This window comes from Podarcis liolepis (assembly GCF_965112155.1).
Source record: "Podarcis liolepis genome assembly, chromosome: 14".
In the NCBI taxonomy this organism is placed as follows: domain Eukaryota; kingdom Metazoa; phylum Chordata; class Lepidosauria; order Squamata; family Lacertidae; genus Podarcis; species Podarcis liolepis.
Window position 1 is genome coordinate 5,170,608 of NC_139569.1, and position 25,766 is coordinate 5,196,373.

At 48.2% G+C, this 25,766-nt stretch overlaps 2 protein-coding genes across 7 annotated transcripts in view; one reads left to right on the forward strand and one right to left on the reverse strand.

The window, feature by feature from the left end:
• Positions 1-25,766, reverse strand: part of ELFN1 (extracellular leucine rich repeat and fibronectin type III domain containing 1) — a 248,652-nt gene that overhangs the window by 25,352 nt on the left and 197,534 nt on the right. The gene's annotated exons all lie outside the window — the stretch shown is intronic.
• Positions 18,961-25,766, forward strand: part of PSMG3 (proteasome assembly chaperone 3) — a 340,750-nt gene continuing 333,944 nt past the window's right edge. The window contains exon 1 of the mRNA XM_083474858.1: positions 18,961-18,999. Within this exon, the coding sequence (XP_083330984.1) occupies positions 18,976-18,999 (24 nt within the window). The 5' untranslated portion in view covers positions 18,961-18,975. The remainder of the gene's footprint in view (positions 19,000-25,766) is intronic.

Here is a 25,766-nt window from a genome sequence, read left to right on the forward strand (position 1 = left end):
CTATGATTCTATGATTCTATGATTCTAAGAAAGGCAGGATAGAAATGTAAGAAGACGAATACATTAGAGCCAGTGAGGTGCAGTGGTTAGAATGCTCGACTTGGACCTTGGAGACTGGGATCTGAATCCTCACTTGGCCATGAAGCTCTTGGAGTGACTTTGGGGCAGTCGCTGCCGCTCAGCCTAACCTACCTCGCAGGATTGTTGTGGGCATTAAATGAGGAAGGGGAGAACCATGTACACCACCTAGAACTCAGTGGAGAAAAAGGTGGGATATAAGTGCAATAAATAAAAATAAAATATCCAACCTCCCATTTCACTTGAGCCAAAATCTAGTGATGCCAACATTAGAATCATTAGCTTATGTTTGGGGAAATTTCCATATCCCTTGAAATTTCCGAGATGTCTAAATCAATGACAAATGCCCCAAATATGCTTTAAATTCAAGTTGGCCCTGCTGAGATTCCCCCTTCTCTGGTCTGTCACTAAGGTAGATTAGGATGGTAGGGATCAGGGCCTTTTTGGTGGCGGCTCCAGGATTGTGGGATTTCTTCCCACAATTAGTCCACGTGGGCCTTTCTCTTGTGGCCTTTCAGTGGGCAGAAAGCCCTTAGGTTCTACCAAGATTTGTACTGATTTCACAGCTGGCCCTTCCATATATTAGGGAAGGGCCATAACTTCTACTGAGCACTTACTTGGCCTGCAAAAGGTCCCCAGTTCAGTATCCACCATCTCCAGATAGGACCGGGAATGCTGAATCGCTGGGGAGCTGCTGCCCGTCAGTATTGACAATACTGAGCTGTATGGCTCAATAGTCTGCACTGGTATAAGTCAACTATATATGCTCCTAAATACACCTACCCAATGCTGCTTTATGGCACGCGTGTTTTCTATTGCTGTGTTGCTTTTAATATTCTTATGCTAAGCTTCCTTGTGGAGGGTTTGCCCTGAGAGGCGGGGAAGAAATCCAGTACAAAAAGATAAACAAACATTTGCCGGATAGCAGGCAGATTCAGTTCTTCTCTGCAAGGCTTCCCAGTTGCTCTCCAGAAATCTGAACCTCCCCAGTTTTCTTTCTTGTTGGCTGACTCAGGCACTGTCTGCTTGGCACTCAAGATGCTGCAGACCCCAACTTTAACGCCTGCTCCCCATTCGTTTTGCCTTCCTCTTCAGCTTTGCCTGGGTCTCCTGCTAGATCTGCCTGACAGAATTTCCTCTATTGCTGATGTTCGGGCTCTGAGTGCTGCTGTCTTATAAACCGCACCAGGAAGGAGGGAGGCAGGAGAACCTGCCAAAATACAATATTGCAGAAACACAAAACATTTTTGGGGGAAACCTGCCTCTATGCACAAGCAGCCCAATGTGGACTAAGTATGCTCAGTAGCTTCATAAAGTTGACAGAGGAGATATAGAAAACTGGGTGGGAGGAATGGAGTGAAGAGGCTAGGACCCTGAACTGCAACATTCAGTGCTGCAACATTCAGCGCTGCAACATTGCCAGTGGGGCTCGAATCTCCAGGCTTCCCGGGTTGCTCCAGTCTCTTCACTGATGTTAGTTTTGCTACCTAACTTTGAAAGCTTCTCTGTCTTCCTAATACAGCCATTCTGGAACTCTTGTTAGAAGGAAATCACCAATCTTGTTAATTTATAAAGGAACTGTTTGGATAAGCACTGGAATGAGCTCACTTTGTCACATTAACTCTCCCACTCGCGCTGATGTTAATGAAATAAAGAAATATATGGCAGTTCCAGACTTTTAAACTTCTCCCCCCACTGGATTTGCATAATGGGCCCGGCTGCCCAGGAAAAGGAACGGATCTGTCTGGGAAAATGGTTTCGCTCCTCGATCATCTGGCTTGGGGTGGGAATCGTCGTCAATTGGACGGTGCAGCCTGGTTTGGGTGCTGTTCTTGGTTTTGCTGACGTGACAGCATTTCACCAAATGCTGAATGTTTTGGGTGGGGGTTTTAAAAAAGAAAGACATTTAAATTAAGATGCAATCCAGTCTTGTTGGGGAGTGTGTGATGGGGGGGGGACAGGACAAATTTGTAGGAAAGTTTATGGATCAATAGTGGTTAATGTGAGTATATTTTACCGAGAGAGCACATTTACTGTTCACATTGAAAGCACCAACCTTTGCTGTTTTTTTACGGAGCAAAATTGTGTGCCTCCGAAAATTACAAAAACAGGATTAAGGAAGTGTTTCGGTGTCCACAGCGCGGCAGGTCTACTGGGAGATCCCTGGCTTAAAGCACAGGGAGACAAGCCTGTGACTCTCCAGGTGTTGTTGAACTCAAGTTCTGATCATTCTTTTGTATTAATAGTGAAGCTCTGGCCTCCAAGGCAGTGTGGTGCAGTGGTTAGAGTGTTGGACTAGTGTTCAAATCCTCACTTGGTCGCAAAGCTCCCTGGGTGACCTTGGGCCAGTCACTGCCGCTTAGGCTACCCTACCTCACAGGGTTGTTGTAAGGATTAAATGAGAAGCGGGAGGCTCATATGCGCCACCTTGAGCTCCTTGGAGAAAAAAGTGGGATATAAATGCAAGAAATAAATAAATAGATGATAATATTGGTCTCATTCACATTCAGAGCCTGCATACCATTTACACACCACCAGGGGTTTTTTTTTGGGGGGGGAGAAATGATTGCTTTCTTTATTTTCCCAGTGAAGGCAATACTCTCTATGCCTGGCAATACCCTAAAACAGAGGTTTTTAATCTTTTTGAGTTTATGGCTCCCTAGACCAACTACATTCTTTTTGCGGCCCCCCTGTGGGGCTCAGGAGCCCAGCTGTGTCACCCCTTGCCTGCAGAGCCAGCAGCCCCTCACCATTTTTTGAACACTCTCCCTTGGGGAGTAGCCTCCTCTCCCCTCTCTTTGGAAGTCCTCCAGGCAGCCACAGCTGCTGCCCCTGGTCTCTGAGCTGCCCCCCTCTGACCCAAGGAGAGGTGCCTCCTCGCACTGCCCCACAGGGGCCTGGGAAGACCCCCTGGCCAGCCCCTGGGGCATCATTCACCTGCAGAGCTTATAGCCAGGGCTAGAAGGGCCCTAAGCAAGTCAGACTATCCTCCACCAGGGCCAGGGCCTTTTCAGTGATGGCTCCGACCTGGTGGAATGCTCTGTCCCATGAGACTAGGGCCCTGCAGGATTTAACCTCCTTCCATCGGGCCTGTAAGACAGAGCTATCCCACCTGGCCTTTAATTTGAATTCAACCTGATATTTTATTTCTCTTCCCTTCCTTCCCCCTCCCCTTTTATGAAGATCACCCGCTCTGAGACCCCACAGCTAATTCTCCCCTGGCCTCCACCCTGGCCCAAGTAGGACCAATTCAGCCAGCTAGCCCTGGGGATTATCTAATTGATTTTTGAATTTTATTGTTATTCATGTTTTTATACAATATTTTATGCTGCTTTTATAATTAAGTGTTTTAAATTTGTTGTTAGCTGCCCTGAGCCTGGTTTTTGAACTGGGAAGGGCGGGGTATAAATAAAACTTTATTATTATTATTATTATTATTGCTGCTGCTGCTGCTACTACTACTACTACTACTACTACTACTACTACTGCAGCAAACAGCTGTGCAAGCCTTTGGGAGGCAGATACAGAAGAGGGTATCATAGGAGGGAGGGAAAGAAAGTGGGGCAGAGGCCAGTGTTGCCCACAGCACCCTGACCATCCTTCAACGCACCCCATGGCACACTGGTTGAAAACCACTGCCCTAAAAGGTATTTAGAAGGCGGTCCTGGCAGTATCCTGATACCCTGTCAACGCTGTTTGCAATTTCTAAGGGGAACAATTTTGCGTGGGGTTAAAAGTGGGTCCTAGCAATACTGTCACACCCTGTAGCCTGTAATTTCTGGAAGCACCAGAACAGCAGCTAGGATATAGGAAGTGCATTGGTGTTGAGGAAAAAAGGCAGCTGCATCCACTGGTGGAAAGGTATCTATTAATTTTGCCTGCTGGTGGTGGAGAAGCTGAATCCCGCTTTTATAAGGGGAAAGGGATTAATCCAATAATGGATAGTGTGGCAGCGGAGTGGTGATTCATGAGCTTAAGTGTTTTGCTGAATTGTGGCCAAGAGGACTGTCCTGGACGGCGATTCCTTACAGATAGCAAGCAGAACTTCCGTGCGACACAGATCTGCGGTTCTGGTACCGTGTGTGTGTGTGTGTGTGGCTGCCAAGGGCTCTGAAGTATGATGGGCAACTCAGGAAAGCTCCGAGGAGTACGAGTGTGATCTGCAACAAAATGCCGCAGGGCAGCGCTCCTCTTCCGGGCTCCAGATTTACTGCAATAGGAAGGAGCCTTGCAGTCCTGCTAAGAATGTAGGTAAAAGACCCCTGGACAGCTAAGGCCAGTCAAACGCGACTATGGGGTTGCAGTGCTCATCTCGATTTCAGAGCTTTCTGACTGTAACAGCCCTTCAACAGTGGAACAAGCTCCCTCAGGAAGTGGTGGGCTCTCCTTTCCTGGAGGTTTTTAAGCAGTGGTTGGATGGCCATCTGTCATGGATGCTTTAGTTGAGATTCCTCAACTAAAGGTCCCTTCCAACTCTACAATTCTGTGGTTCTTTGGTGGGGGGAATAGATGGGTTTATAATATCTGGTGTGTACGTAGCCTTATTCTCCACAAGCTAGATACAGTGGTACCTCTAGTTACGGACTCAATCCGTTCTGGGGTACCGTTTGCACCCCAGAAAGTCCGCAATTAGAGCGCCACTTCTGCGCACCCACGTGGTGTGATAGAGTGCTTCTGCACATGTGCAAAGCGCGCAGGACGCTTCTGCACACACGCGGCAAAACCCGGAAATATACACTTCTGGGTTTGCCACGTTTGCAAGCTGAAAAGATGCAACATGAACCTAACACAACACGAGGTATGACTATCATTGCTGGAGGCTGCCCAGTCGTATGAATGGGGAAGGAGGCCAAAGATACCTTCCCCGCTCCCTCTACTATGCTGTACAATACCAGAGAACTATCTGCCCCAAACCTGAGTCTTAGAGGGGATGAGGTTGCACAGTTTCAGAAGTGGAAAAGGCGTATCTTCGTAACATCTTCTCTTTTAAGCTATCAGGGTCTTGAACAAGTCAGCTCCCTCTTTTTCTCAGCCCTGCTCCCTGCAGCTTACATATGAACTGGCTCAACACATTTTGCTGTCCGAGGCAAAGGACAAGATGGTGGCAAAAGCCAATCAGACCGGCAACTGAATCTTATTTTGACCCTGGGAAAGGGACACAGATCCCCCAGTGCATCTGAGGGAGAGAAGGCTCGCTTAGCAGGTTCAGGCCAGACGGCGTGGCACATACACTTGCTTATTCCCCAGGGACAGTTCAAAATATTTTGCTGCCTGAGGCTGATGAGCAAATGGCACTCCTCCACGCAGGGTGAATTGTTCTGAGAGCTGAGGCAGGAAATCCTGCAAGCAGCTCTCCCTTGGGGCAAAAACTCTATAGCAATACATTAAATAGCGATCTGTTGCCCATTTATGATCACCGAAATCGGCCGCCCAAGGTCGCTGCCTCACACCGCCCAATGATAGGGCCAGTCCTGCCAAAATGAAAATTAAAAAACCAAATGCAGGGAACATAAGAACATATAAGAAGAGCCCGCTGGATCAGGCCAGTGACCTGATCCTGTTCGCACACTGGCCAACCAGATGCCTGTGGGAAACCAGCAAGCAGGATTGGAGCACAAGAGTTTTCACTGACTGATATTCAGATGCAATTGCTGCCTCCAACTGTCCTTTCCTCCATCAATTTGTCTAACCCTCTTTTAAAGCAACAGACCTGCATGTGGTATTTTGGAAGGCTTCCTACTATAGGCCGTAATACGGTGTACTTAGCATAATAGCTAATCTGGCCTTGGCATCTATAGATGATCACCATGCCTGAATTCCAGAAGCCATCCTTTATTTAAAACTGTCTTGCTCACTTTGCATTTATCTATAGGCTCTTGGCTGAGGCTCCTGAAGAGAGAGAGAGAGAGAGAGAGAGAGAGAACGAGAACCGCAGTTCCTTCTGAAGGCCAAGTTTCTAAGCCAGCTGACTCAGCACAGCCATGCCTGATTGAACCTGTGCCAGGGCAGAGGCTGCACATCAGCCCTGGGCAGAGATGAAACGGACAAGGCAAAACAAGGGATGGCCACCAGACCCCAAATGAGGATGCTGGCCCCGACCTCTGATAAGCAGGCAGCAAGCAAACCTCCGTGCTACCACCTGCGATAGACTTCAGGTGGAAATAGGGGGGAGGGGGGCTTTGAGGAGGGTCAAGGGGAAGGGGAGGGAGGCGGATGGAGGGGAGAAGTTGGTCCTGCCTTGCTGCGTTCTCTCTCTACTGCCTTGATTTAAAGTTCAGGGGAACTATGATGAATAATTAAGAAACAACAACCATCCCCGTAAGCAATGCAATTTCAGCTTCGTTGCTCAGCTCCGGAGGTTGGAGAGGGGAGAGGAGGCTGCAGAAAATGAGCTTGTTAAAAGCCCATCCGGCCTGTCCTCCAGGATATTCCTAGATGAGGCCTCTAGCAAAAGCTCTGTGGTTTGGGGGAAAGGAAGCCATGGCACTGGAGCGGCGCTTGTGGGCGGGCATCATAAATCAGTGTGACACAGCAAAACTCCCTCTAAATACAAGGAGCTTAATATGCCTCGGATTATTATTCAAGTTACTAAATCAGTTTGGTAATATTAAAAAAGGCACTTTAATACGGTCATTTTTTTTAAAACAACAGCACCACCAGACTAACTGCTTCTCACTTAGTTCAATGTCGCCAGAGTCACACCGTACATTGAAAGTGCAGTGAAAGCACTTTAAGCAGCCATGGCTTCCCCCAAAGAATTCTGGGAGCTGTGGTTTGTTAAGGGTGCTGGGAGTGGTTAGGTAAAGGTACAGGTACCCCTGCCCGTACGGGCCAGTCTTGCCAGACTCTAGGGTTCTGCGCTCATCTCACTCTATAGGCCAGGAGCCAGCACTGTCCGCAGACACTTCCGGGTCACGTGGCCAGCGTGACAAGCTGCATCTGGCGAGCCAGCGCAGCACACGAAACACCGTTTACCTTCCCGCTGGTAAGCGGTCCCTATTTATCTACTTGCACCCAGGGGTGCTTTCGAACTGCTAGGTTGGCAGGCGCTGGGACCGAACGACAGGAGCGCACCCTGCCGCAGGGATTCGAACCGCCGACCATGCGATTGGCAAGTCCTAGGCACTGAGGTTTTACCCACCGCGCCAGCCGCGTCCCTTGGTGGTTAGGAGTGGTTAGGAGGCCTCTATTCCCCTCCAAGATCTGCAATTCCCAGAGTGGTTTAACAGTCAGTCCGTCCCTATTCACAGGAAACCCCATCGCCAGTAGGGTTGTCAGGTCAGCAGCATCGCAGTCTCTGAAATCAAAATCTAGGGGTGACCCCTGGTGATGTCATGGGGGAAGCCCCTAGTGATCTCATGGGGAGATTCCACAGCCATGTCACAGGCTGGGTCCTGGAGATGGAGGTTAATTGGGAGAGGGGAGTAGAGGAGGGCAGGTGCCCCAGGTGGTCTACTATAATTTGCAGCCAGCTCTTGTCAGGTTGAAAATTGTCAGCTGTGTGCATATATATATATATATATATATATATATATATATATATATATGACTAGTGTTCTCCCTGTCCAGTTCATTTGCAGGAGTGATGGTGGGGTGGAGCCCATAAAGAAAGGGTGTGCGTCATAATGAGACTCTCCCATTCTTTTTTCTTCCTCCAAATTGCAAAGACGGTGGTGCAAAATGAGATCTTCTCCATTGCAGGGAGGAGTGGGAGAGGAAGAGATGATTCCTTGGCATTCAGCTTGGCGGGCGAGATAACAGGCACACGCTATCTCAGCAACAATTGCTTTGCTAGTCATAGAGCATTAAGATGATAGATGCTGGTCGTTTACATTCGATAAGGAAGTTATATTCCTGCAAAGAAGTTAGAGGCCCTCGTGGCTTAGTGCTGGGAGGCTGAGTAGCAAGCTGGAAAGCTGTTAGAAGACCTGCCTGGTCCCCTCACAGAGCTACAATTCCCAGAGCGATTTAAGAGTCAACCCCTCTTCCGTGGAAACTCTGGAGACTGAATGTTCAGTGAGGAAAACCCTTAACAGATTACAGCTCCCAGAATTGTTGGGGGGAACCATGGTTGGTCAAAGTGGTGTTATATCACTTTAAAAGTAGTGTGTGGATGTGGCTTTGATGAGGTGGTCAATGTGTGCTTGGGACACGGCACTTGGGATTGAAGGGAGCTGGCTTCAGGCACCAGGCCCTTTGGCAGACCAACGCTACATTACAAAGATGTCTGAAAATGTGACATGAAGGCTGTTTAGGGAAGCTTTTAACGTTTAATAGACTATTGTATTTTAATATTCTGTTGGAAGCCGCCCAGAGTGGCTGGGGGAAACCCAGCCAGGTGGGTGTGGTATAAATAATAAATTATTATATTATTATTATCAACCCTGCCACCCTTGCAGACTATTGCAGTGCCTGGAGACAGACAGTCAAGTCGTGCATGCAGAGCAGTGACCATAGCTGTCAACTTTTCCCTTTTCTTGTGAGGAATCCTATTCGGAATAAGGGAATTTCCCTTTAAAAAAGGGAAACGTTGACAGCTATGGCAGTAACCAGAGGAGAAAGGACCACTGGGAGGACTGCAGAGAGAAGAAAGGTGCACCTGCAGCAGCATAACCGGATGGCTTCATCTGCCCCAGCTGCAACAAAACATGTCTCTCTCGCATCGGTCTTTGCAGCCACAACAGGCACTACAACCTTCCAACAGCTTGACCTCACGCCCAAAGACTCACTCCTCCATTTTCTGCCAAGACAGACGGGTGCCAACCATGCAACGCCCCCTTCACATCAAGCATCCCCCCGACATCCTGATTTCCCTGATATCCTGACCCCTTCACATCAAGGATCTCCCCGACACCCTGATTTTCTATGCACAGGGAATTTTTGCTTCGCCCTCCCTCCCTCCCTCCCTCCCTCCCTTTCTTCCTTGGAGGTTCAGTCCCGTCAGCCCTCCCCTGCCATCTTGCAGCCCAGGCAACCTCCGTGCAAACCCAAGGCTCACTTTACTACTGAAAAGAGCATTCGTGAAGCCACCATCTCTCTTGGCTTCAGCCCACTCCAATCTGCAACATAAGGAATAACATGAACATACTGTGCAGGAGCGTCAAGATCTGCATACTCTAAATTGCTAAATATTTATATGTGCTTATCATCAGCACAGAGTTCTGGTGGGAGAGTTTGGACTCTGAATTTTTTTAAAAATATGCCACTTCTCTTCCCGAAAAGCTCGTGCGTTGCTTGCAAAAGGCTCCAGGCTCACTCCCAGGCAGATCCAGTGAAAAGGATCAGGTAGCAAGTGATGGCGTAGACCCTTCTCTGACCTAGACCCAAGTAGGTAACACTGCGCTCAGTGGGTCACTGGGCTAAAGCCGGCATGAGGCAACATCCTATGGCAGGGGTCAGCAAACTTTTTCAGCAGGGGGCCGGTCCACTGTCCCTCAGATCTTGTGGGGGGCCGGACTATATTTTGCAAAAAAATACTGAATGAATTCCTACGCCCCACAAATAACCCAGAGATGCATTTTAAATAAAAAGGCACATTCTACTTATGTAAAAACATGCAGAGTCCCAGACCATCCGCGGGCCAGATTGAGAAGGCGATTGGGCCGGATCCGACCCACGGGCCTTAGGCTGCCTACTCATGTCCTATGGTAAGCTCTTTGTTAATACGGAGAGAAGCCTTGTTCTTCAAAGCAAGAGTTTTTAATACTTAGGGGTGGGAAGTGATAATGTCTCCCTTGCAAATTCTGTTCTTCATTGGGGCGACTCAGAAAGGCTGACACCGAGTCCTGGGAAGTCTTCCACTCAAGCACTGAGCAACTGTGACCTGCTTAGCTTCAGCAACACAGGATAATACAACAGATCCTTTCACCATCTACTAGAATGGGGCTTTCAGGGAAAAATATTTCCAGATTTGGAAACCAGTGTTGGTGGAGGGGGAATCAGGAACACATCATATGTTATTAGCATGGGAGTGGGGCATGAGATACCTTCCTATGGCCCATTACCCAAAGGTCCTTTATTATTATTATTAATTGGGGGCAAACCTCACCTCCCTTCTGAAATATGGGGAGGACTTGGCCCCTGTTTTTCTCTAATACTCTTCTAGGCTGCACAAACCAAAGTATAGTGTCCCAATCAAGGGAAGTAATGGGACCACTTTATTCCGCCTTGTTCAGACCAGTGTCCTGTGTCCAGTTCTGGGCGCCACATTTTAAGAAGGATATTGAGCAGCTAGAATGTATGCAGATGAGGGTAACCAAGGTGATAAAGGACCTGGAAGCCAAGCCTTATGAGGAACAGTTGAGGGAGTTAGGTATGTTTAGCCTGGAAAAGAGGAGAGAAAGAGGAGATATGATGGCCATCTTCAAATATCTCAAGGGCTGCCACATGGAAGAGGGAGCAAGCTTGTTTTCTCCTCCTCTGGAGGGTAGGACTCGAACCCATGGCTTCCAGTTACAAGAAAGGAGATTCCAACTAAACATCAGGTAGAGGTTTTTAAGCACAGGTTGGCTAGCCATCTGCTTTAGTTGAGATTCCTTTAGTTGAGATTCCTTTCTTGACAATGAAAAGATGTGCAGAAAGGGAGCACCCAAGAAAGCGGACAGCAGCCATGGGGCTAGCAATGGATGGTCTGATGAATAACAGAATTGTATAGTTGGAAGGGACCCCGAGGGTCATCTAGTCTAACCCCCTGCAATGCAAAACTCTTTTGCTCAATGCAGGGATCGAACCCACAACCCTGAGATTAAGAGCCTCATGACCTACCAACTGAGATATCCCACCTTTTACACCCCAGCTTCTTTCTCCAAGGACCTTGAGGTGACATACATGGTATTCCTCCTCCCCATTTTATCATCGCAACAACCCTGCAGTAGGCGGGTAGGTTAGTACTTCGCAACTCACTTCCATAAGCACCTTTGGCTTAAATCAGAGGTACTCTCGACTTGCAGGTAGGAGGAGGGGGCGGGAAGAGAGATTGTGTACAACACAGCGACTGCCTAAATGGCGAGCAAAAAGCATTTTCACTCCCCAAAATCAGCGACTAAATGCAACGCCTTTTGATGCAAAACACCCCCTGCAGGCATTTAACCAAGTGCTTGTTCAAAAAGCATTTTGTTTTGTTCAAAAAGCATCTTGGAACCCGGCGAGGCGAGGGTTGTCCAGCGTGCCGCTGGAACCTTTTGTGTGCTCCGCGTCGTGGAAGCTTGTCTAATTATTTCCCCCCTTCGTTTAGGAGTTTTTAATTGAAAAATGTTTAACATCTGTGGCTGCTTCGCAACACCTGTGCTTGACAAGGCTTGCTTTTCATGCACCTGATTGTCTTGGTCTTTCTGCTTAGAGAATGGCAAGATGGGGGCTTTGGAGGTCTTTGACTGCGCCACTCGAGCGGCGCATGAATCACGATACTCAGAGGGCATGTAATTAACAGAAAACACAAAAGGAGATGCAAGATTTTTTTTTAAAAAAGGCGGTGTTAGTGGCAATGGCTTGTAGGAAGAAGGGCCCAAAGGCAATTGGAAAATGATGCAAAGACATTTCTCCCTTAAATGCATTAGAGCAACAAACAATTACAAATGGTGCCAGCAAATAATCTGTGTTGGGCTGACAGAGATGGGAGGTAAGGAAAGATCACATATTTGGAAGATGAGTAGCTTGGGCTGCCAGGCCTTATTCTGTAGGGTGGAGGGGAAAGAATGTGAGAACTTTTAATTTTGGGGGGTTTTTAATATAAAAAAACCAATGTTACTAGTCCTCATGACTGCGGCATAAGGTAAAAAGGTAAAGGGACCCCTGACCATTAGGTCCAGTCGTGGCCGACTCTGGGGTTGCGGCGCTCATGTCGCTTTATTGGCCGAGGGAGCCGGCGTACAGCTTCCGGGTCATGTGGCCAGCATGACTGAGCCGCTTCTGGCGAACCAGAGCAGCACACGGAAACGCCGTTTACCTTCCCGCCAGAGCGGTACCTATTGATCTACTTGCACTTTGAGGTGCTTTCGAACTGCTAGGTTGGCAGGAGCAGGGACCGAGCAATGGGAACTCACCCCGTCGCGGGGATTTGAACCGCCGACGTTCTGATCAGCAAGTCCTATGCTCTGTGGTTTAACCCACAGCACCACCCGCATCCCTTGTGGCATAAGGTAGTTGGTGCCTAAAGCTCAGAGGCCAGAACATGGAGGGAATAATTTTTTTTAGCTGTTGGGAAAGGGACAGGATTTCAGTGTCTCTGCCCCTCCCAAGATGACCACCTGATCAGAAGAACCATGGCAAACTAGGAAAGCAGCGGCGAAGCCTGGGGAAAATCTGGAAGGCTCTGGCATGAAGGCACAAGCAGACTAGGAAAGGGGCATGGGGTTCAATTCAGTTCGCACTTAACAGCAATCCTGCTTAGTTTGCGCTTTCTGAAACAATGTGGGGGACTATGGAACTCACTCCCACTGGATGCAATGATAGCCACCAACTTGGGTGGCTTTAAAAGAGGATTAGACAAATTCACGGAGGAGAGGGCTGCCCATGGCTGTTAGCCATGATGTATAGTCAGAGGCATTAATGCTTCTGAATCTCAGTTGCTGGAAACTGCAGGCAGGGAGAGGGCCCTTGTGCATGGATCCTGCTTGCTGGATTCCCATTAGGGCATCTGGCTGGCTGCTGCGAGGACAGGATGCTGGACTAAATGGGCCATTGGCCGGATCCAGTGGCAGGCTCTTCTTATGCTCTTAGGAAACACAATCTTTCTTTGAAGTCTGCACTTTTGCAATGCGGTTCTCCAGTCAAGGAGTGCATAAAAGATATCCATGCATATACCTGATATACTTGGGTAAAGTGTGCATAGAAGTGCACACATTGGAGAAAAGTAACACACACAAATGCATGGCCTTTAGGGGAAATCCCAGAAATGGGATTTGTTAAGAGGAAAGTGCAAAATACAAAAATTCCTTATGCAAGAAATTCACACTAAAATGCTGGACTTAAAATAATAACAATTAATTAACGAACTGATGGCGGAAATGTGGAGAACCAAAGCTGATGCTGTTGTTGTTTTTCAGACTGGGAAAATGAGAAATGGGTAGAGTGTCATCCCCAGAGCAGACAGAAGGCAGGACTGGTTTGGACAGGCTTACCGAAAAGGGGCTTCCTGGAAAGGATTTTCAATGAGTGGCCACTTCCAGGAAAATGGTTTGCTCCTCACTCAGTTGGCAAAGGGCACCTCGGCTGCCAGGGGCTCCTCTTCTGGCACTTCACAATATCAGTTGCTGTCCACCTCCCCTTCCCAGGTCCAGTCTATAAATTCCTCTCATCTTTCAGAGTACATAAAAAAAAATCAATGTAATTATACAGCAAACATTAATTATAGCCGAAAGAGCACTGGAAGGGAATTGATCTGGAGAAGAGCGCTAATCCCCAGTTAGTGGCAAGAAAAAAATCGACAGGAGAGGCAAGAAAGTGAAGTCAGGGCTGCAAGCGTGAGGAGGCACAGGGAGGGCGCAGGTCTGGTGAGGGGGATAAGATGCTTGCAAACATGTGGCCGGCGCACCTTTGACCCCATTGCTGATAAAAGTTAGGTGTGGGTGGGTGCATGGCTGGGTGGGTTCAGGGAAACACAGCCAGGTCAGGAGCATCCCAGACTCTCATATTTAAGGGCGGCCCCTATTGATGTCATTAGGCATGGCTGAGCCCTGGAGATGGAGGTTAATTGGGGGAGTTTGGATTTGATATCCTGCTTTATCACTGCCTGAAGGAGTCTCAAAGCGGCTAACAATCTCCTATCCCTTCCTCCCCCACAAGAAACACTCTGTGAGGTGAGTGGGGCTGAGAGACTTCAGAGAAGTGTGACTGGCCCAAGGTCATCCAGCAGCTGCAGGTGGAGGAGTGGAGACACGAACCTGATTCACCAGATTACGAGTCCACTGCTCTTAACCACTACATCACATTGGCTCTGGAAGCATGGAAGACACCATCCAAGCATCTTAGGGACTTTACTCCAGATTTGTGTGGGTTTACTCCTGAGCCTTTTCTTCTCCTGAAGGCATCCCACAAACAACGGCCGGGGCAGATGGGACCTGGAATCCAGAAACATCTGGAGGGGATCCTGTTGGCTGCCTCTATGCCTTTGCCATCCTTCAGCAGCTGGGCTGCTGGGCTTGTTCCTCCCTCCTGCTGCCAATCAGCTCCTGTACCTGCTTGACCCCATCCTCTTGCACTCAGGAAGCAACAATGCAGGACACTATCCAACTGTCTTAGGGACTCCACTCTGGATTTGTATAGGCCTTTTTAAAGCCTTTTTCTTTTCCTGAAAATATCCCAAAGGTAGTGGAGGTTTAGGTTCTCCTAGATGGGCTCCCTTCCCAGGTGGGCGAGCCCCATCTGCCCCTCACTTCCCTCTCCAGCAGAGGGACCACCTTCTTGACCATTGGAACCACTGTTGGTCTCATCTACTCAATCTGCCAGAGTCTGCCTTCACATGAAGGGAAGTCCTTAACTCATGGAAGGTTTGAGACCTATCGGCAACCCTAACCTGGTTTAGCCAGCCAGGCGAAGGTTTTCCCAGGTTGTGGCTGCTGTTTCATGCTGACAGCTTCTAGGAGCCACAGGTGAGAGCTGAGTGCTGGGTGGGAACCAAAGGTGGACAAACTACCCCAGAAGGAGCATGACATGTCCCCCACCAGAGGTCCTACCCCTCCCCTAGCATGCAAAAGAAGAGAGCTTGCAGGATTCAGAATGAATGGGCAGCACTTTTAATAACCAGTTGCCGGGCAGCACTTAAGCACGTTTTTAGGAGAATGTCTGGTTTGCTGTGGATGAGGGGATGAGGGCCATTGAAGCTTTACCTGCCTGTTGATTGTTCTGTGCGAGAGCTCGCCTGCCTAATATACTTTGCATCTCATCTCCAAAGAATTGATTGCTTTGCATTGGCAACCGCCCGTCTCTAATCATCCTCTCCCCAGACTTCTCAACTCACCAAGCTCACAGGGATACGAGAGTCACAGAGGGCTTTTCTAATTGTCTTCTCCAGAGCTCATCAAACTCTCCAGTCTTTTGAGAGGAGGCCCAGAGCTGGGATTGGCTTCTTGTGGCTGGGAAATTGAGGAGCGCTCCAAGAAGCAAGACCTTTTTTTGAGGGCACAGGAGATTCCATGGATGCATACCTAATTACTGTGCCGAGAGTGAATTTTAGTTATGGGATTTATATCCCACCTTCTCCAAGGAGCTCAAGGCGGCATAATGGCTCTTGCCCCCTCCTCATTTATTCCCCAGAACAACCCTGGGAGTAGGTTAAGCTGAGAGGCGGCGACTGGTCCCCAAGGTCACCCAGTGAGTTTCATGGCAGGGTGGGGATTCAAACTCTGGTCTCCCAGCCCAACACTCTAACTTCCACACCACACTTATCATCCAAATAGTCTTGTTCCCGTCCTCCAATTTTCTAACGTGCTTCATTCAAGAGTGGACATCCACATCTCCTTTGCATGAGACCTTACATTCTGCCACCTTACAGGACTGGCCCACTGTGCAGTTACTCCCAGCAATCCCTTCAGTAGACCCTTTAAAGGAAGTCAGTGATTTTATGCCCATTTTGCAGATGGCATGCCTGAGCCTGAGAGAAGAGTGGCTTGGCAACATTCTGCCTGTCAACAGGACCACTGGGAGGTATGGCCTGGGTGAGAGAGATGAGATATGAGAGAGAGTCTTGGAGGGGAGTGGCATTCTCTACCTGTGACCTACACCCCTGTAGTCCTATTGGGTGTGACAGGATGACATCAGTGTTTCCGTGCGCTGCTCTGGTTCGCCAGAAGCAGCTCAGTCATGCTGGCCACATGACCTGGAAGCTGTCCGCCGGCTTCCTCGGCCAATAAAGCGAGATGAGTGCCGCAACTCCAGAGTCGGCCACAACTGGACTAAATGGTCAGGGGTCCCTTTATGGAGGGCTCAAGGGCTGCCCTCAAATTTCCCTCTACCTTCTGCTTTCTGTTCTTCGTACCATTTTTGGCAGGCTCTTAGCTCAGAAAACAGGTGTTGGGATCCCCCCATTCAACATGAGAACTCTGCTGCAGCTGCTGCGGCGGCATCCTAGCGATATACACCAGTGCTGTGGTGTAACAGCACTGGGGACACTGCAGGGTGTTCTCGCAGTGATACCCCAGGATCCATAGGAAATGTTGTTTCCCAGGGCTCCTGGCGCCTGCATTTGTATTCTTGGGCATAACAGAGGCCTCGCCACCATTCTCTTCTTCCTTTCCTTATAGTGATAATAAAGCTGTTTATGGAGAACATAAAAAGATATGGGGGAATATAAACTGACAATGCCTCTTGGTGATGTAGATGTTGTCTCTGGCTGCCTCATAATTGGATGAAGAAAAACTGACTAAGAACTGCCAGGATTTCCTAGACTGTGGACCACAAAGTAAAGACAGTGTTTGGAGAGGGTGTTGGGCTTTGCATATGAAACGTAAAAGAAGCCCTCCTGTTTTGGAGCAAAGCTCTGTCTATTCCACCTTCCTGTTTCATAAAGACACCAATGAAAGGCTTCTGGGAAGCCCGCAAGCAGGCCGTAAAAGCAGCAGCCCTTTTGCCCAGCAAGCAATCTTTCGTGGTAGGCTGCTCCTGAATGTGGGAGTTCTCTGGAAAGAGTGGTGGTTTGTTAAACCACTCTGGGAACTGGAGCTCTGGGAGGAGGGAACAACTCCAAGCAGTGACTGTCCCATGTAAATCGGGAATGGTGGCAGTGTACAGGATGCAAAGATATCTAGCCATCTGCTGAGTCCATTAGCTACTTGTGGAAGAGCAGAAAAGGGTGTCCGCAGAATATTTTGCCTGCGTAGCCTCCAGACCAGGAACTTGTAACATCAGAGGGAAAGGAAGCTGAGAGTGTGAGCGAGATGATAATGGGTCCCAGTAGGACTGGAGCATGATTGCTTGCTGTGATACTCCGGTCGGGCCAGTGTAACTCAAGGCTTTTAGTAAATTAAAGACTTCGCTCCCTGGCGAGAGCTGCGATATGGATCTACAAGTCCAAGTCTGCCTGTAGACGGCTTCACCCTGTGCAAAGCAAGTTGTGTTTAATCCTCCCCTTTCGTTCTGGCTGCAGTGATAAAGGGCAACCGTGGTCATTCGAGGCATCAGACAGCACCCAGGAGTGGCAAGGAGAAGAAGTGGTCACCAGGAGTGGCGACTGGCAATCGGGCGGCTCTTGACACAGTAATCAAGAAGGGCATGTTATGCTGCTAGCTAACGGAAGGGGCACAAGGATCGCAAGTCACACATCATACAATCATAGAATTGTAGAGTTGGAAGGGACCCTGTGGATTCTAGTACAACCCCCAGCAATGCAGGAATATGCAGCTGCCCTCTATGGGAATCGAACCTGCAACCTTGACATTATCAACACCATGCTCTAACCAGCTGAGCTATCTGGTAACTCCCAGATTGCAGGTGGGAAGAAGCCAGCCCACTTAAGGAAGGGAGATGATGGAAGTCAGTAAGCAAACTGGATCAACGTCAGAATGGCTTGTCTTTGAGGGGCAATATTCTTGATTTAAACATTTGTAAGCTGCTTTCCTGGAGTACGGTGGTCAAGAAAGGCAAGAGTGATGTATGCTTGGCATACAGAATGCCCCACGTTCAATCCCTGGCGTCTCCGGTTAGGGCTGGGAGAGACGCCCTGCCTGAAACCCTGGGCAGCTGTTGCCAACCTTCCCCAACCTGGTGCCCTTTGGACAACAGGCACCATCAGTCTCAGCCACCAAGGGTCAGCTCTTTTGGAAACGAAAGCTTTGAAGCAGGCACTCTAAAACCCCCAGCCGGGTTTTTCTTCTTAGCTTGGCGAGGCTCTGGGATTCTCCCTTCCCAGCACAAAGCCACTGCCGCAAAACTCTCCAGCTGCTAACAGGGGTGTTTGGGGCAGAGCTGGATATTGGGATCCACCTTGTTGTGGAGAGGGGAACATTGCACAATCGGTGTTGTCCGGGGGGGGGGTGAGGGAGAGCCCCCCTGCTGCACCATCACATTGCAGCTCTGTGCAACTAGGAAATGCATGCGCATGTGTGCACACACAATTTTTTCTACCTAATGACAGCTGTCCAGAAAAATGACCTCTCTCCCCACTCCTCCAGTTCTTATCCACAGTGGAACTGATGCTGCTACCGGTGTCGCGTAATACCCATCCCACATTTGCAAGAAATGAATATTTTAATGTGTCAGCGGCACCAGAACTTTGGAACTCCCTGCCTAGTGACATCAGGCAGGCGCCTTCAACTGCACCCTTTTCGGCTCCTGGTGCAAACATTTTTTGGCTAGGCAAGCCTGCCCAGACACGTCAAATGTCAACATGTGTTTTAGCTTATTGTCGGTTTTTGATTATTTTAGGAATGTTTTAAGCAGCCGTTCGTAACCATTTCTATTGACTGCAGTATTCCCTTTTGTAAACCGCTTTTACGTTTCTTTTCTTACAATTGAGTAGCACAGTATATAAATTTTAAGAAATAAAATAAATAAATTGCTTCTTTTACTATCTGTCATGACCCATGGCTTGGATGATGGTACAATATAATAATAATAATAATAATAATAATAATAATAATAATAATAATAATAATAATAATAATAATATTTTTTATACCCTGCCCATCTGGCTGAGTTTCCCCAGCCGCTCTGGGTGGGTCCCAGTCGAGTGTTAAAAACAATACAGCATTAAATATTAAAAACTTTCCTAAACAGCGCTGCCTTCAGATGTCTTTTAAAAATAAGCTAGCTACTTATTTCCTTGACATCTGATGGGAGGGCGTTCCACAGGGCAGGTGCCACCACACAGAAGGCCCTCTGCCTGGTTCCCTGTAGCCTCACTTCTTGCAATGAGGGAACCGCCAGAAGGCCCTCGGAGCTGGACCTCAGTGTCCAGGCAGAACGATGGGGGTGGAGACGCTCCTTCAGGTATACTGAACTGAGGCCGTTTAGGGCTTTCAAGGTCAGCACCAACACTTTGAATTGTGCTTTACAATTAGGTAAAGGGTCTATGACAATTAACAAGCAGGTGGTGGGTGGGGGCCTGGGTGCAGCAGAGACCCTCAGAAGGCCTCTCAACTGCTGGATTACGCCTCTCTTTGCCTCTTCTGTGGTCCAAGAATTTATCTGGAGTGATTTGCTGGGGAAACAAGCCCTTACCCTCCAACATTTCTCTGATGAAAATAGGGACGTCCCATTCCATAATGAAAATTATGCTATTTATACTCCACACATCTTCCTGGGTTGCCCCACCCACTCTGGTGGCTTCTAACATATATAGAAAAATAAGACAACATTAAACATTTTTTTAAAAAAACTTCCCTATACAGGATTGCCTTCGGACGGCTCGGGGGTTGGATAACTCCAAACCTCCAACATTTCTCCCATGAAAATAGGGACATCCTAAGGAAAAGAGGGAGATTCCAGGAATCAAATCAGAAACAGGGATGGCTTCTGTAAATCAGGGACGTCCCTGGAAAATAGGGACACTTGGAGGGTCTGCTAGCACTATTTAATTCTGTGAAATTTAAATTCCAATTCTGCATGCATCCAGACATGTAAATTGACATGCAGATTTTATTCCTGCCTTGCAGAGGGTGGACTAGATTACTCCTGGGGTCCCTTCTAACTCTACAATTCTCTGATTCTGTGATGCTTATGGGCTTTAGACCATGAACCTCAACAGCATCCAGCAATGTCCCTAGGCTTGCTTAAAACACCATACAGTGCAGTTCTAAGCTTCTCTATGCAGAAAGTTCTGATGGGTTCAATGGGGTTAACCACCTGCAAGGTATATGTTGATACAGGATGAGGGCCTTAGTGGATCCATGCCTGATTCAGAGAGATTTTGCCCAGCGCTTTCCACACAGTCCCAAAGCAGACATAAAAACAATACATTCACGGTGCCGACTTTAAAACCTAAGTCGTTCATGAATAAATAACTATCTCTTAGTCCCAGAGCTATAATCTATATTTAATTAAGAAAATGACTAAACAGATGAAGTTTTTAAAAAAGACAAAAAGAAACCAAGAGGAAGAAGCTGTGTATAAGTGGGTAGGGGTGGGGGGGGGGACTAGAATTAACTTTACAAAAAGGCACGCTCAGTTCTCATTATTGCTGAGATTCCAGATCTCTTGCAGCAGAAAAGCCTCAGTGACTCACTTAAGAGCACGTAGGAGGGAAGGCAGGGATCTGCCTTGGACTGAGTCAGCCCATCTCGCTCAGGGTTTTCCACACGGACTGGCAGCAGCATTCTAGGGCTTCAGGCAGGGACATTGCCAGCCCTGCCTGCAGATGCCAAGGACTGAACCAGGACATCCCCGCTGGTTTCTGAAACCTAAGAACTGAAGAAAAGCCTGTTAGATCAGCTCAGTGGCCCAGCCAGTCCAGCACCATCCTGGTCTCACAGTGGCCAAGCAGGTGGGAAACTGGCAAGCAGGATCCAAGCATAATATCCCTCTCCCCTCCAGCCGTTACCAGGAAATGGTACTTGGAAGCATTGCTGCTTGCAACTGCGTTGGCTGAGCGCACACCCTCCAGCGTTTCTCCAAGGAAAACAGGGGCATCCCATTCCATCATCATCATCATCATCATCATTATTATTATTATTATTATTATTATTATTATTATTATTATTATTATTATTTCTATCCTGCAGATGTAAAGGAGAAATAGAGTTGAGTGTCATCAGTGTACTGCTGATAACGTACTCCAAACATCCAGATAACCCCACCCAGTGGCTTAGGGGATGCAAAACTCCATACCCTCCAATGAAAACAGAGACGTTTTACCATACCCACAAGTGCTCTAAACCACTGAGTCTCTTGGGCTTGCCGATCAGAAGGTCGGCGGTTCGAATCCCCACGACAGGGTGAGCTCCCGCTGCTCGGCATAGGCGCCGACTCCATGGGGCCTGAGGGTGCCCGAGCCCCCTCAAAAATTCATTTGGGGGGGCTCCACCCCCCCAATAATCTCAGGCGCCCCTCCAGCAGAGCACCACCGCCGCCCCTCCCCCAGCCCAAAATGCACAGGGTCGGGCTGCATGCCTCCTGCCCTCCCTCCCGAGCAAAAGCTCCACCCAATTTCCTTCGGAGCTGATTAATAGGCGCAGCACGCTCTCCCCTATTCGCTCACGAGGAGGCGGCGCCACTTTATCTGCATATTCATGAGCTTATTTATTATTCATGAGCTTTCCCGGGCCCCCCCAATATTTTTTATAAGTCCGCGCCCCTGCTGCTCGGTCCCTGCTCCTGCCAACCTAGCAGTTTGAAAGCACGTCAAAAGTAGATAAATAGTTACCGCTCCAGCAGGAAGGTAAACGGCGCTGCTCTGGTTCGCCAAAAGAGGCTTAGTCATGCTGGCCACACAACCCAGAAGCTGTATGCCGGCTCCCTCGGCCAATAAAGCGAGATGAGCGCCGCAACCCCAGAATCAGTCACGACTGGACCTAATGGTCAGGGGTCCCTTTACCTTTACCTTTTTACCATACCCACCAACATTTATAGGGGCACCCTAAGCAAAAGCAGGAAATTCTGGGATCAAATCTGAAACTGGGGCAGCTTCTGTAAATCTGGGGCTGTCCCTGGAAAATAGGGCCTGAGAGCAAAGCCATCTTGGCTTGTAGCCTTATCATACATGAATTTGTCCAATCCTTTCTTAAAGCCACTCAGGTTAGTGGCCAGCATTGCTCCTTACAGGAGAGAGTTTAAGTATGCCAATAGTCCGTGCAATAATTTGCTGCTGGTTCCTGCCAGCTGTATGCACAGTCTTTTTAATACATATATTTTAAGTTAAAGGCCCTCTCACTCATCTGAAAACGCAGGCCTTCCCTTTGTCACTTGGAGAGGGTCAGGCAAACCTTGAGACCTCAGCTCAGCTGTGGAGCTTTGGCAACCCTAGCAGTGAGTGCTTCTCTTTTATGGCTGCACGAGCAACGCGACGCCAGCACTTGAACACTGGAAATAGATGGGATTATCGGCAGCGTTTTCTCATCCCTGGAGGTTGACAGGAGGACTCAGCAAGACTGGCTGGGTAGGTGCAGACCCACCAAACCTGTTGACCTCCGGCAGCCTCTTCCCAAACTGGTCTGCGGGTTGGAACTGGCCAGAACAGAGAGCTAAGTGCCATTTCTTTGCAGAGAAAAGCACCTAGCAGCCTTCAACTCTCCTTCCCTCCAGGTATGAGCAGAGCGATTCAGCCACGTTAACACTGTTGAGGTGGAGTCACCACCCGCACTTCAAATGCTTTCATGCTATAAATAGGCTTCCTTACTTTCTACAGCAAAACAAATGCAATCACAACTAAAAGAGGGGCGAACAATAGCTCTTGCGCCACCACTGAGATTCATTCATTTTTTTTTTTACCCAAAGTAGCTCAGATATGTGTGCGTATACTCCCCCACCTGATTATTCCCAGGCTCCTCCAGCTTCCGGAGTCTCGTGGCTGCAAGTCAGTGATGGGATATTGCGTGGCATGAGTCCAGGAAGTGTGGGTGGACATCCAAGCTGCCTTGGGCCCTGCTGTTAAGGGTGATTGAAGTGGCAGACGTAGGCACATATGTCTATGTGAGAGAGCTTTTTCCATCCCCACAAATAATCAAGGTGAATGACTACTCTATTTAGCCCTCCCCTTTATTTTTTTCAAAAAGTATTTTGTTGCAGAATATATATTCCAGAGCCTAGGACTTGCCGATCAGAAGGTCGGCGGTTCAAATCCCTGCGACGGGGTAAGCTCCCGTTGCTCGGTCCCAGCTCCTGTCGACCTAGCAGTTCGAAAGCACGTCAAGTGCAAGCAGATAAATAGGTACTGCTCCGGCGGGAAGGTAAATGGTGTTTCCATGCGCTGCTCTGGTTTGCCAGAAGCGGCTTAGTCATGCTGGCCACATGACCCGGAAGCTGTGCGCCGGCTCTCTCGGCCAATAAAGCGAGATGAGCGCCGCAACCCCAGAGTTGTCTGCGACTGGACCTAACAGTCAGGGGTCCCTTTACCTATATATTCCAGGGCTGTGTTAAACTGCTTTTGAGGACATTTCTCGAAGCATCAAAAGCACCCAACTTGGGGGCAATTTTTCAGCACATACAACATTCACTTAAATGTCCCTCACTTGCCCTTGCTTTCAATTGCCTTCACTTGTAGAGTCTTTCTTGTACTGCATTCTCCCCTGATGACAGCAGCCAACTGACGAGGGGTCTCAGAGCCCCCAAACCTCACCTGCCCTTCAGAGAGGTCGTGGCTCCCTCCATGGAGCTCTTTCTCCCTTCCCTCTTCCCTCAATACCTTTCCCTGGAAGATGTGCACTTTCCTGGCTCAGCAATGGGTTGTAGCCCATAAAAGTGTTCCCTGTTGCTTTCCACTGAAGCAATCCTTCACTTTCTCAGAACCTCTTCTTTCCAAATCTCTACTGGTCCTCTGACTGTTTTATCCTCCCTGTGGCAGGGGAAAAAGCTGCCTCCCACATAGTTGTAAAGCTTAGGGTTGCAAGGTGAGGAGCACCACAGACCCTGAGATTTCAGGGCCCAAAGCTGAGACCTCGGGGTGCCCCTGGTGATGTCACAAGGGGCAGACCCCAGGTGATGTCATTAGGCATGACTCATCCTTGGAGATGGAAGTTAATTGGGAGAGGGGAGGAGGGAGCAGAGGAGATCAGGCTTCTCCCACCCCAGAGTCTGCAATAATTTGCAGGTGGTTCACACTGGGATGGAGCTTGGAAGCATAGTTGTTGTTGTTATTATTATTAGGCACTCTTGCCCACCTGCAGGCAGCCAAACCTGGAGACTTCAGGTCAGCCCTAGAGGTCTAGCAACCCTCTGCAGAAATGAGGTTTAGCTGTTTCAAGCCCTTGACAATAACGTTAAGTCATTTATTCATTTCTATACTGTAAGCTCATGTAAAAATATATCCCTGTGGTATGCGAAAATCACAAGATTCTTTGGTGATCTCATTCACCTGTCCATTCCTCACTGAGTGGGCTCATGTGCCTGTGACTCATTCAGAAAGGTGGAAGAAGAAGCAACAACAGGACAAAAATAAGTGGATAGTCACACATTCTGACTCTGGTAGACTCAGCCTGAAAACTGAACATGTCTCTATCCACTGTACCATCTACGGTAATATATTTGTTCCTGGAACAGAAAGCTTTAATTCATTTAAGTAATAGATCAGTCAGCTGAAACTTTAGTTGATTTATCAACAAGGGCCAATTGAAAGTACACATGAAATCACAGAATTTAGAGTTGGAAGAGTCATCCAACCCCCTGCAATACACATATTATTTCGTATAGCTATGTGTTAAGACACACACTTTTGTATATGTTGAAGCTGTTTTGGTTCTGATATGTAATTTTCCTAGAGAAGGCAAATAACTTGATAACTAAGAGTTCCTTAACTGAGTGACAACCTACCAGCTGTCCTAATCTGGTTTATCCAGTAGAGGCTGCTCCCTTAGGGTGGAATGGGGTTCCGCCCCACTAAGCCAAGTCTGGCCTCAACCAGTGCCTCCTTCCTTCCTTCCTTCCTTCCTTCCTTCCTTCCTTCCTTCCTTCCTTCCTTCCTTCCTTCCTTCCTTCCTTCCTTCCACTGATTCTTCTCCATATAGTTGAAGGTGGCATACATGCTTCTCCTCACAACAACCCTGTGAGGCAGGTTAGGCTAAGAGGCTGTGACTGGCCCAAGGCATGAGCTTTATAGCTGAGTGAGAATTCGAACTCTGGTCTCCCAGTTCCTAGTCTGACACTTAAGCACGCACCATGCTGCTTTCTCACACTAACATCCAGTCCCTGCCAATCATTTTATTCCTCCTCCTCTTTACTCTCAGTGTTGCCTTTGTAGGGTTCAGCAGGGAGGAGGATGGAGCAAATCCATCATTCATTAGCTCTGCCTATCAATGGTTCTAGCTCTGCCTGTCGTTGATTCGGGCTGCTCCTACTGTGGGTCTCACTGCCTTCTGCCCACCTGTCCCAGGGGGCAGCAGTTTCCACAGGGCTTGACCTCATGCCTACAGCAACTGTGACTAGGGATGCATGTTTGCAAACATGCTGGAACATGCCTTAGACGTGTGCCAGAGAGAAGTGACTGGTCACTAGCATCTCCCTCTAGGACTGGGGTGCATTTCCAGGGGTACATTTGGAATCTAAGAAACTGTTGTGGGCATCACGAAATATCCACTTCAGATAATAAAACTAACAGTGATGATTAGGAAGCACTGATTGGCTGGGAACCTGTAGTTAATTATATCAAACAAAGAGCTTGATTATATAATGTATGCACCTCTGAAAAAGTTATAAGACAATGCAGAAGATTATTACATTGGAAGCATCTGTGATATGATTTTTTAAAATCAAGTATTTTGCTTTGGAATGAAAAGCTCTGTTTGTTGAACTGTTGTATTGTGATTGTTATGTGTGCATTCTTTTTTTATACATTTTTTATAAACTATTTACAACTACTTTGTAATCTTTAAAAACTCTTTGCTAGTTCTTTGTAATACCCATTTCAGAGAATAGAGATTGACAATGCTCAGAGCCTCTGCGCCATGTTGGGGGCCTCAGTTAAAGCATGGCATGTAACTGCAGCAAGCATAGATAGATAGAATTAGGGTTGCCAGGTCAGGAGCATTCTAAACCTGAGACCTGAGGGCGACCCCGGGTTGTATTGCGGGGCAAGCCCTGGAGATGGAAGTCAATTGGGAAAGGGGATC